The following is a 12,752-nucleotide window of genomic DNA, read 5'->3' as shown; positions in this document are numbered from 1 at the left end:
GTTACCTGTTCTCTGGCTGCCTCTTCCCCCTGCCTCCAAGAGTGCCAGGCCTTTGACCCATGTCCCCCCTGGTGCCTAGTTCTGTTCACGGGCTGGGGTTTGAGTGGTGCGAGAAGTGGGGACGACTTCCGGATGGGCCAAAGCCTGCACGTCACCACAAGCACCGCGCCCAGGAGATGTGCTGGACAGGAGCGGGTGAGAGGGCCGAGGTGGAGAGAGGCAGGGATCTGCAGAATCTGCCGCTCCAGAGCCAGAGCCCAGGCCAGACAGGCCCTGGCAACCTTGAAAACGCTCTGCTGAGGGAGAGAAGCCAGACGCCACAGGACAAATACTGTGTGATTCCACGTGGATGGAACATCTAGAACAGGCACATTCACAGAGACAGAAAGTAGAAGAGGGCTTCCCTGGCGGCGCAGTGGTTGAGAATCCGCCTGCCAATGCAGGGGACACGGGTTCGATCCCTGGTCTGGGAAGATCCCACAAGCCGCAGAGCAACTAAGCCTGTGCCACAACTACTGAGCCTGTGCTCTAGAGCCTGCAAGCCACAACTGCTGAGCCTGCGTGCCACAAATACTGAAGCCCGCGTGCCTAGAGCCTGTGCTCCACAACAAGAGAAGCCACCGCAATGAGAAGCCCGTGCACTGCAACAAAGAGTAGTCGCCGCTTGCCACAACTAGAGAAAGCCAGTTCGCAGCAATGAAGACACAACGCACACAAAAATTAATTAAGTAATTAATTTTAAAAAAAGAAAGAAAGTAGAAGAGAGGTTACCAGGGACGGGTGTCTGGGAATGGGAAGTTACTGCTTCACGTGTCCGCAGTTTCTGTTCGGCGTGACGAAAAAGTTTTGGAAACAGACAGCGGTGATGATTGCCCAGTGGTGTGACTGTAACTAACACTGAGTTGTACACTTAAAAATTATTAAAATGGCACGTTTTGCGTTGTAAATATTTTGCCACAAAAAAGAAAAGAGGCAAAAAAACCCCAATAAAGATGTATTTTAAAAAAACCAATAAAGGTGTATTAAAAAAAAAAAACCAACAAGGATGTACATTAAAAAAAAAAAAAAAAAAGGCCCCTGCAAACAAGGGGGAGAAACTACCCAAAGGGCACCGGGCAGTTCCTACTTGGCGCAGATAGGAACAGCCCTGCAGAAAACAGGGTCCATGCGTCTTGGGGTGGTGTCCTTCTGGTGACTGTACAGCTTGAATAACATTTCTTATCAAGTTTCATAAAAATGCAGAGCTTTGTTTTGTTTTTGTTTTTTTTTCCTTTGGGCCGCGCCATGCGACTTGTGGGATTTTAGCTCCCTGACCAGGGATCAAACCCAGTCCCCCTCAGTGAAAGCGGTGAGTCCTAACCACTGGACCACCAGGGGATTCCTTGTTTTGCTTTTTAAAGCTATGCTGTCTTACACAGAATTTCTGTTTGTCCAGGAGGAGGTAAATGTCACTAATAGAATGTCTCAGAAACTGGCCTGGAATGGGCCAAACCTTTCTTTTTATTAAGGGATTTCCTCCTGGTCTATGGCAGAGGGGTGCTCTAACACCAGTGCACACTGGCCCCTCTGGCACAGATGCCCAGTGCTGTGGGGAAACTAAAATGCATTTTTGTGACCTTGGGTCCTCTTCTTCTTGCCGCCCCACCATCAACCCAGACTTGACCTCTTTCAACCCAGGGGTGTGTTGGGACCTGGCCTCCACAGCTCCATGAGTTTGGATACAATATGTGAGGCAGACATTGCAGCCACACTGAGATGATGTCACTCAAAAGAGCCGTGGTTCCTGTTTTGGAATGTGGGTCTTCAGATGGAGGATTCTGCCATTTCCATTTCATTTCCTCAAAGACGTGGTTGTCTGCTGAAAAGCTGTTAGACAACATGGTAGGTGAGAAGGGACCCCCACCCTAAGGATTGCCGGTCAGAGCCTCAAATGAAGACTTCATCAGGTGCCATGGCGACGCTCTGTGTTTTGTTGTCCATGGAGGCCGGACACTGTGTTCCTTTATTGATGGTCACCCGTGTCCTGCCTGAAAGCCATGACTACTTACGAAAAGGTAACTTTAAAAAAGCCAGGTATAGCTAGGTTTAGGAGAAAAACCACATGGCTGGGAAGCCACTCTTGGGGGGTGGGAGAAGGGGTCTTCCTTGACCTGTTCCCTCCACAGCAGGTCCACAGATCAGAAACTGCTTCCAGTGCCCAGAGGTGAGCCAGGAGAGCTCGGGAAGAGGAGGCCGGCTGCCCTCGTCTGGGGAAGCAGGGACATCCCGGGCACACACACGAATCCATCCGAGATCGGTGTGCAGTGAAATGCTGGCATCTGCAGTTCCAGAAGTGAGGGTTCTGTCGGGGAGGTGGGACCTTGGCAGGCGGGACACATTCCAGGTGAGGGAACGTGCCAGGGAGCTGGCTGTGGGAGGCCAGAGCTCGGTCACACCACAGCAAGAAGACAGGCAGGCAGGGTTTTTGGCAGTGGGGAGCCAAATGGTTCCTGGGGTGGTAAGTGCCACACACGAAGATGAACAGCTTACTAGGAAAGAGCTAAGTAGCAGGGCCAGTGGGGGCTCCATGGAGTCCGGTGCTCGTGGGGGGATGGGGGATGAGCTAAGGTGGACACACGAACAAGGAAGAAGCGGCTTCCCTGGGCTCTGATGGGCAGGCCAGGTCCCCGCTGTGGTCAACAAATACAGTGGCCACGCCTGAGCCACTACAAGTAACCTGAGACCACGGGTGAGTTAGGAGCTAGGAAGGGTCACAGAGCTGAAATAACCCAGTAGGTTGCTGGTGAGAGAAGCAGAGGAACCACACAAAGAAATGTTTCGACACCTTTTTGCCAAGAAAAACTGAAACCAGCCCAAGCACTAGTCCTAGTTTTACAGGCCTTGAAAATAACCAACGATGTAGAGGTTCTCCCAGGGCCAAGCCAAGAGCTGATCACAGCTGGGCTCCAGTGACATTTGCCAATCAATGCAAATTCCAGCTGAGGTGGTGGCCCGGATCCCCCACGTGGAACACAAGGTGGCAATTCTCATGAGTTTCCACCTACAGGACGGAAGAACTCCTCCGTCCAGAGACATCTGTAGCTTCTGGATGCCAGGGTGAGACCTCTCGGTGTCAGAGCTGGGGGTTGAAGGACGCGTGCACGATGAAGGCCTGACACAGACGAGCCTCGAGACTGGCCAGCCTGCCATGGGGCTCAGATTTGGAACTAGAGAAGCCAGGCCTGGGGCTGGCTCAGATGAAAAAACCTCTCTCCCAGGGAAGCGAATCAATAGGTCAGCAACTCTTCCAAGGAGCACTGATGTGTGTGCATTCAGGGTGGGGACGGTGGGGGAAGGGCGTAGGGACGGTGCCTGTGCTCAGCAGGGCAGGACTGATGGCGAGTCCATTAGCGCTCCAAGGAGGAAGAGCTCAGAGGGCTGTGAAGTAGCTCCAGGCAGCCTTGTGGAGAGGGGATCTCAACAGGACTTCCGTTCAATCACTCAGACGACAGCTACTGAGCCCTGCCAGAGCGCCATGCAGACGCTCCTGCGTGATGTTCCCAAGGACTCCGTGCGGTGGGTGCTCGTGTTAATAGGCTATGCAACCTCCCCCGGTCATACAGCTAGTGAGTATGAGAGCCGAGAGGGGACAGGCCAGCACAGGAGACACTGCAGGGGTAGAGGAATGAGCCGGGATGGGGTCGCATGGGGCAGGACAGGAAGGGGGGATCTGCAGGGGCCAGGCAGGGAGGGGGTTGGAAACCACAGAGGAATCTGGGCCCGGCTGCAAAGGCGCTGCCACCTGAGTGGATGGCTCTCGCTGAGGAAGGGACCCTTCGGTAGGTGACTGGCATTGCCCACTGCTAACTCCTAGTCTGCAGCCATGCAAACAGTATTTCATCACATCAAAGAAACGTGAAACGTGCCCCAGAGGCCCTCACCCCTGCAGCCAGAGCTGGGCCCAGGGCACACCCAGTTCTCATCGCTGCCTCCTCCAGACCAGACTCAGGGGCTGGTGGAAGAGGAGAGTGGAGGCGGCAGGCCCTGGAATCTCCCATCCTCAGACTTCCTGACCCTCGGCAGCCTCCTTTGTTCGTGCTTCTGGCGCTGGGGGAGGGCACAGGACTGTCCAGCCCCCCACCTCCCCACCCCCCCACCCCGCCCCCGTGCCGGGACAAACCACTGAGCAGGGGAGGCTGCTTTGCTTCCTTTCTTTCTTTATAACATGAGGCCAGGAAGCGAGGCGTCCTCCCAGCAGCCCCTCGAGCAGTCTCCATCCTGTTCCCTGTCCCCCTCCGGCCCCACCTTCCTGGGACAGGAACCTGGGGCCTGCCTCTGGGCCTTGGGGCAGGCTCTGATTTCCCGGAGGGCGGGCGAGGGAGGAGGGAAGGCTGGCAGAGCAGGGGTGCCTGTGAAAGAGCGGTCGGAGCAGCTGACCACATCCAGAGAGGCCAGCATGGCAGGCGGAGACAGGATCTCCAGGCCCTCAGCTGGGGCAGGAGACGGGAGAACCTGCCAGCTGGTGAGGGTGGTCCAGGCACTAGTGCCTCTGGCCATCAAGCAGACAGGGCAGCCTTTCAACCTCTAAGGCTCCCCACTGGCAGCCTCCAGAAACCAAACCCTTCCCTTTTGCCCAGCGGCCAGGTTGTGGACCCAGGGTGCTCACCTGGGTGGGTGACTGACCATGCATCTCCCCGTGGGACACCTGGACACTGGCAGTCTTGTGCCTGGGTGGTACAACAACATGGGGGTAGGGTGGGGGACAGGCTGATGCTCCCTAGGCACCCACTGCACCAGGCGCCTGGCAGAATGGGCTCGTTTAATTCACTTGCATCCTCATGAAAACCCTGAGACGGGGGAATTCCCTGCTGGTCCAGTGTTTAGGACTTGGGCTTTCGCTGCCATGGGTCTGGGTTCAATCCCTGGTCGGGGAACTAAGATCCCGCAACGTGGCGCGGACCAAAAAAAAAAAAAAAAGAGAGGGAAGTGTTACTCCCATTTGTTGATGGGAAGATAAGTTCTCCTGCCTTCTGGGGACCTTGGACAAGTGATGTCACCCTACCACCTCTCTGTGCCTCCTTTCTTTAGCTGTAAAAAGGGACAGAGCCCTCACAGGATCAAAGGAGCTGTTATGAGCAGTTGATGTTCAGAGAGGTCCCTGAACCTGCTGAGGGACACACAGCAGGGAGCAGGGCAGCACACCCAGGCCTGCCAGACCCCAAACCCACATTCTGAGACACTGAGGCCACACAGTCTCCTGCTCCCTCAGCATCTCCTCCTCTCCCTGCGCAGGAAGCTCCACTCCTGGGGACAGGGAAGTGGCATTCTGCCCGAGGACAGGCAAGGAGGGGCACGGTGCAGCCTTACTCTGCCTGCCCTCTGTCTTGCTGGAGCGAGCCCCTGGACAGAGAGGCTCCAGCACAGAACCCGTGAAGCTGGCGCGTGTGCTCTCTGCCTCTCCACCTCCCTTGGTCCCCCCCCCACCCTGGGGGTGGGGGCACGGTGGTGGCAGCAGGAGAAGAAGCAAGCTGCTGCTGCTGTGCTCGGCGTCCTCCTCAGATGAGGAGGAGCAGAGCTGTAGCCCTGGAGACCTCGCTGCCTCTACTGGGGAGTCGGGGAGGTGAGGATGGTCCTCCACGCCAGCATGGAGAAGGGAGCAGAATAGACAGAGCCTGCAAGACGCCCCAGAGCAGCCCACAAACACAGCCCCTCTTGCCCTGCCTCTGTTCCCCCAGGTTCTGTGTCTGACTCTGACAGTTGCTATGGAAACGATTAGGCCAGCGCTGGCGGGGACAGGCGGATGGGCGGGCAGGGGACCAAGCAGCCACCACCAGGGCCCGCGTCCCTGGGACCCAGACCCGGGCAGGGTGGGGAATGCAGCAGGGAAAGCCTCCTGGCCCACTGGCAGGTACCAAGTGCTGTCTTGGTGCAGGGGTTGCAGCTGCTCAGCGGGGGCCAGGCCACGTGGGGCAGGGGCCTCACTCAGGCCCCACACGTTATCACAATAACTGCCACAGCCATGGCTCACTCCTCCTGCATGGTAGCCCTGTGCCAGGTACAGGGATTAACTCTCAGATTTCATCAGAGGGCTTCCCTGGTGGCACAGTGGTTGAGAATCTGCCTGCCGATGCAGGGGACACAGGTTCGAGCCCTGGTCTGGGAAAATCCCACATGCCGCGGAGCAACTAGGCCCGTGAGCCACAACTACTGAGCCTGCGCATCTGGAGCCTGTGCTCCGCAACAAGAGAGGCCGCGACAGTGAGAGGCCCGTGCACCGCGATGAAGAGTGGCCCCCGCTCGCCGCAACTAGAGAAAGCCCTCGCACAGAAACGAAGACCCAACACAGCCAAAAATAAATAAATTAATTAATTAAAAAAAAAAAAAAGATTTTATCAGAACCCTGCCCCCCCTGCCGCCAGGTAGGTGCCATTATTAACTCCATTTCACCGATGAGGAAACTGAGGCTCAGAGAGGTGAAGCCACTTGCTCAGAACACACGGCTGTTGAGCGGCAGAGCTGGGATCCAAACCCACCCAGTGCGGCCCTGGAGCCCCTGCTCTTAAACCAGGAACCCAGCACTTATGAGGGATTAACTAGATTAATTCCTGTCCCTCATACTTTAGTGGCCATCCAATGAGCTCAGTGAAGTGGCCATGGCCTAATGGCCCCCAAGGACAGGGAAGCCTCTGGGTTTGGTGAGGTGGCTGCTGTCAGAAGTCGTATCAGGGACTACCAACTAGGAGGAAAACCTCACTCGACACCTATGCTCCAATTCCTTTGCTGTCCTCGGGCCTCGTCGGTTTTTCCACGTATTTGGTGGACGCCACTTGGGCACCACCTGAGTAAATGGCTCACCCTTCATTCCGAGTCTGTTCCCATCCTCAGGCAAATGCCCACCGACCTCAGCAACCTTTGCGGGCCTGATGCCTAGAAGCCCTGATAAGTCACCCACCGGGGCATCATTTCTCAGCGCTGAGTTATAGTCACACCAGCCAAACATAACGGCCTGTCTCGCTATGCCAAAGCCACCTGCGAACAGATGGCCCAGACTTACTGGAGGCCTCTGGGACGTTCAGGTAGAGGCTGTGGGGGACTGAAGCGGGGGTCCTTGTTGCGTCTCACTGGGCAGGGTAGAGCTGGGGAGCGTGGATGTCGGTCTAAGGGACCACCTTCGGCTGATCACAAGTACTCTGGGCATTTTCAATTCTAACCAATCCCCACAGTTCTCCTGGGTGTGCACTGGGGGTGGGGGGCAGGGGACAAATACTTAGGGAGGCCTGCTAATGGCAGGTGGGTAGCTATAGGGTAGGAGGGTGCACGCAGTGGGGGGTGTGCTCCTGTCCTCAGAGAGTGTACAGTCGGGTCAGTGAGACCAGATCCATGTGCACACCGCCTGGGGTGAAATCTGCGTGGCGAGTATTGCAGAGCTTAGGGAATGGGGCGAGGTGGCCATTTCCATCTGGAACCTCGGTGGGAGAGGAGAGTCTTGAAGGGCAGTAGGAATGCGCTATTGGTTTTTAAGTGAAACTTGACATTTAAAAAAAGTTAAAAAAAAACAAACCTAAAATGAGGCTCTCTGGGCAGCTCCATGGACCCACACTGGCCTCTGGGAATTGTGACAAATGTTGGCCATGCACTCTTGTGTCTGTGCCAGCAAAGGGCAGGCCCTTCTGGGGGAGAGCCCCTCTCTGCAGAGCCTCCCCTGAGCCTCCAGCACGCCCACCTCCTCCCCTACCTTTGGGCTCCAGGCCGTTGGAATTAAAGTGCATCCTCTTCTGACACTCTGTGCAGCTCATCAGGAACCGGGTCACAGCCTCTCGCGGAAGGAAGGCATAGGTCTCGGCGATCTGGGGGAGAGAGGAGGTTTGCTGTTACATGGATCCATGGGGAGGCGGCTTGGTCACCGGTTCACCAAGGCCTGTGCTTTGGTGGCAGGCACTTTGCCCTTGCCAGGAAAGGCAGGGATTTGAGGAGCAAGGAGCAGATGTCTTAGAGTCTCAGCCATGGAAATGAGTCAGTACTTTTGCAGAATACCAGCAGTTTTAAAATTTTAAATTAAAGAAGCTTAAAAACTGAAAAACCAAAACATTGAAACATCATCTAGTCTTTAACCTATGTTCTCATAAGTTGGGAATATTCCTCTCAACATATCATTGCTACTACTGAAAAATGACTTGATAAACATTGGTCTAGGGTAGGAGGAGACAACTTCCACAATTAGAGATGAAGAAACTGAGCCTCGCTTATAAATCTACCGGCTCCGGGCCTATAAACGGAACCCAAAGCTCTACAGGCTATTCCTTGATCTACTCACAGATCAAGAGAGCTGTGAAAGGCTAATGCCAAGGGGTCCGATTTTTCAAATTGGACAGACTCTTAGGGACCCCCATGTTCCAGGTGAGTTTATGAGGCCCAGAGAGGTGAACCAATTCACGCAAGGTCACACAGCTCCTTAGAGCAATGCCAGACTAGAACCCAAGCTCCAGGTCACGCCCCATAGCTGTCTCCAGGGGGCCTCCCCTAACTAGGGAGAAAGAGTAAGCAGTGTGGGAGGGAAGGTGAAAGAGATGGGAGGCGACACAAGAAAGAGACAGGGTGTGGGAGTGGGGAAGAGCGGGGTGTGGGCCCAGAAGCTCAGTCTTCTCCTCTTGCTTTGGGTTTTGGGAAACCCACTGGTCCTGGTTTGGCTGCCTGAGGGGGCCAGAGGGACCTCTTGGACCCGGGTTTCCTGGCTGAGGCTGCTGGCTGCCCAGTTGCTGGCTTTCACGTTTCCCAGAGCCCAGGCCCTCCCGCTCCTCTCCACTAAGGGGCAGCACCACCCTAGCATTCCGCCGTTCTCGCCGCAGCCCAGCCGGGAAAGTTGGCCAAGGGTGCTGGTCAGCCCACAGCAGGAGGGGCTGCTCTCCAAGACGCACCTGGTCTGCTCCTGCGGGGTGGACACGTGCCCAGCCCCATCTCTGTGGTGGCTAGGAAGCAGGGCAGGGTGAGGCAGAGTGGATGGGGTTGGGGGGTTGCCAGGCTCCCCACCCCCCCCACCCCGCCTGCGGCCAGGCCCTCAGAGGACCGGCTTCGGCTGTGCTGCCTGCGGAGCTCCAGGGGCCACTCCTGCCTGGTGGCCGGCTACAAACGCAGAGTTAATTTTGGTGACACAATTGTTATTTCTCAGCTGATTTGGTGCTCTGCGGAGCAGGCAGGCTCCTTGATGAGTTATCTCCCTTCCAAATTCCCTGTCTGATTGCCTTCCTCTGGAGGTCAGGGACAAGGGCAAACCCCTGCTCTCTGACTGGAGCCGGTGGATGGGAGGGCGTGAGGGCCGAGGCACGGGGGCTCTCCTGCCACACACGCGGACACCTTCATCCCCAGCCAGGGGCTGCCTGGCAGTCTTAGGGGTGGCAGGTCCTTCTTGGGCCTGCGGGGTTGGGAGGGATGGGTCCTGCTGAGGGGCTGACAGCTGCAGGAGTAAATGGGCAAGAGGGGAGGATGCCTGCTGTGCCAAGCAGAGGGCCAAGGCTCAGTTGGGCCAACAGATGACCTCCTAGGTGCCCGAGGTGTGGCATCTCTGGTCAGGCCTCAGAAGAGCTGAGGTGAGGACGTGGAGGAGGAGGGTTGCAGTCTGCTGGGAAAGGAAGGTTGACACCATGGGGAAAGAAGCCCTACTTTACTACCCGGAGCTCACCGGCCGCTGGGCAGAGACAGAGTTTCTGCAGGGCTCAGGGAGAGCCTTCCTGGGTGGGCTGCTCTGCTGAGGGCTGCCTGTGGCATAGGCAGAGGCCCTGCTTGCCACCTGGCCCACTGCGGGTACAGGGACAGTTACGAGAGAGCGTCCTGCCCAGGGGCCGGAGTGGCAGCCCCAGCTCTCCCGGCCTTGGCAGGTACCCAGCAGTATACAAAGGCTGGCCGGAGTGCCACAGGGAGGTGGCGCACTGGGCACACGCCTTCTGGCCCTGGGTCCCATGGGTGGGCAGGTGGGCTGGACCAAAGGCGGGTGGGTGCGAAGTCCTTGGAGCTCTCCAGGGCCCGGGAGGGAAGCCCTGCCCTGCGTGGCTGGAATGTCTGCAGCCTTGCTAAGAGCTCCCCGGGGAGCCGGTAAAGTGCGGAGTCCAGCTCCACGCTGCTGCAGGGACCCGAATGGAGGACGATGCCTTCCCCCACTGGGGCCTTCAACCTCCTGTGGGCATCTCTTGGTTCCCGCTCCTGCCTTGTCCACATGAGAAATGGGACCTCCATTTCTGTTTGACTGCACAGATGCCCAAGGCCACAGGACCACAGGATGAGTTGAAACAAGGAGGATCACCCCAGCTCATGCCCTAGTCAGTAGGATGGTGGTTTTCAGATAGTTTTAGAGCTACAGACACTGTTCTGGAAATAGACTCTTATCCTGAAGCCCAAAACATGACACAGATAAAGATGGAGCTGTTGCATTTAAGAAGGGAAGCTCCAGGACCCCTGTCCCCACCCAGCTGCCCTTGGAGGCCCTGGACTGTCTGTTGCCTTGCTCTCAGGCCTCCTGCCTGGACATTGAGACCCATACATGAATCTGCCTTTTACGTTTTTCTTAGTAGTAAAAACTGAGTGAGATTTCGTTGGCAGGGAGAGCAGAAGCTATTTGCAGAGTTGCTGACTTGCAAGGCCCCATTTTCAGTCCCCAACTCAGAGGTCAACAAAGACAGATGAGGCCAATTGGGGGGATTTGCACCACTTTACAAGATCCTCCTTCTGCCCTGCGGGTGGATTAGCACGTGGTGGGCCTGGAGCAGCTGCTGACCACATCTGGCCCCAACTCCAAAGTGGTCTGGGCAGCCAGATCAGGACTCCAGAACCCGATCTAGCCTACTAGCACCCTGGGAAAGAGGGAGGAAACAAAGGGGATCACCCTAATTCAGATGGGTGCAGACACCAGAAACGCCCCTTGAAAAAGGACCAGTCCTCTATGTGGCTTCAGGGAACTTTGTAGAACCCATACCCCTGCCTTGGCAAGACTCCCTGGGATCCTCTGGACCTCAGGTCACGCTACGTCAGAGGCAAAGTAAGGCAGGGGCTTCTTGCCCAAGACGGGACTCCCCTGTATTGTCCGTCATAAATGGCCATCTACCCCTGGCTCAGAGACCTCCAGTTTCAGAAAGCTCATTACCTGCCCTCTCTGATCCCTAGAAAGTTCTTTTCCCACTGAAGAATGTGCCTCCTTTAATGCCCTGAACAAGCCTGCCCATCTCCCTTCCAGTGTCCTGCTCCCTCAGGCACCCCAGGCCTGTAAGAATCCAGAAGGTCCCAGGTGTCCCCAGAGACAGCAAGGCAGTCCCAGGATTCACGTTTGGTAAAGCACACACAGGCAGATCCAAAAACCCCTCCTAAGGGCCTGATGCAAAGCCCGCAGCGCCAGGCTGTGCCTCTCTGCAGCCATCAGCACGGAGTTTCCTTGGGTGGGGGCGGGGGGTCTCTTTCCACAGGCATGGATGGGGCTGAAGAGCTAGGCTTAGGTGGAGGAAAATGGGAGCAGGTGAAAAGAGGAGGACAAAAGCATGCAGGCACCACCCCATCCCCCCCAAAAGGAAAAGGGTGGCATGAGAAGGGTGACAGATGGAGAAGAGGGGGGAAGGGAGAGGAGGCACACAGGGGAGGAAGGGGGTACGGCGGCCCCCCTGGCCTCACACCCACTGCAGGAGGGCCTGGCCTGCTCCCTCAGCCTTGGCCCTGCTGCTGAAATTCCAGCTCTGCACACAGCCCAGCTGGCTCGCTGCCAGTCATGTGCCAGCTCCAGGCTGGGCAGCGGGAAGTGGGGCACGCGGCGGGCATATGGACGAGAAGCCAGGAAGCGCAGAGCCAAGGGCTGGACGTCCGCTTGGCCCAGAGACGCAGAGCCTGGCGGATGCAGCCAGCCCCGCCCTCTCCGCAGCACAGAGCTCGAAGACCCCAGCCTTCATAAACACCCAGGAAGTGCCTGAGGGTGAGACTTAGGGCTGGGCACCCAGGGGACCAGGGAAATCCTGAGGTCTGGTTGGTCCAAGACTGTCTACTTCGACAAGCAAGTCAGTGGACCCCACTAGCTGGCCATAGGAGGTTTGTAGAGAGGTGGCATGTGTGGTGGTCAGGGTGTGGGCTCTGGGCCAGCTGCCTGGCTCTGAACATCAGCTGGGTGACCTCAAGGCAGGTTTAATCATCTCTCTGAGCCTCGTTTTCCTCATCTGTAAAATGGGGGTAACAGCAGCACCTGCTTCATCCGTGTGATGGCTCAGAGAGCTGGTGCAGGGGACATACTGAGTGCACAGCCTGGCACGTGCCGGCTCCCAGCAAGGCAAATTCAATGCTGAGAAAGTGTGCGGGGTTGCATCAGTACCAAGGGGCCCACAAAGGCCCCAGCTCGGGTATCCCTCCCTTCATTTATGACCCTCTGGTGGAAATACCCTCAGAACTCCCTTCCCACAAGCTGTTGCCCAACGCACAAGTGCTGAGAAGCAGGACAGGTCGGGGCAGATAGTACAATCATCTCCTGCTTCCTTCAGCCCGACCCCTCATCTCTCTGAGGTCCTTGTCATGTGGGTCCATCCTTAAGACTCATTTAGGGCAAAGGCCATCTTCTGAGGACAAGGACAAACCAGATTATTGGATTTTTTTTTTTTTAAATCAGGCCATATGGGGAAATTACAGACTTATACAGGCCACCTCCGCTGCACTCCAAGGCTATTTATAAAAGAACTTGGAGGGTTCGCATCCGCTTTGGGTGAGGTAGCCCCATCACAGAGGGGCAGGTCTCTAGGAAGCCAGAGAGAAAGTCA

At 56.5% G+C, this 12,752-nt stretch overlaps 1 protein-coding gene across 3 annotated transcripts in view; it reads right to left on the bottom strand.

Annotated features, from left to right (window-relative positions):
- The window catches only part of NOL4L (nucleolar protein 4 like), a 133,519-nt gene that overhangs the window by 68,066 nt on the left and 52,701 nt on the right, over positions 1-12,752 (bottom strand). For all 3 annotated transcript variants that reach the window (XR_014235361.1, XM_082358839.1, XM_082358835.1), the window contains exon 3: positions 7,715-7,826. Coding sequence is in view for 2 of the 3 variants with exons in the window: in XM_082358839.1 (XP_082214965.1) it covers positions 7,715-7,826 (112 nt within the window). In the remaining variant the exon portion in view is untranslated. The remainder of the gene's footprint in view (positions 1-7,714; positions 7,827-12,752) is intronic.

This window comes from Balaenoptera borealis (assembly GCF_965194805.1).
Source record: "Balaenoptera borealis genome assembly, chromosome: 16".
NCBI classification, from domain to species: Eukaryota; Metazoa; Chordata; class Mammalia; order Artiodactyla; family Balaenopteridae; genus Balaenoptera; species Balaenoptera borealis.
The sequence above is the reverse complement of the archived record's forward strand: the minus strand, read 5'-3'. Positions and strand labels throughout refer to the sequence as shown.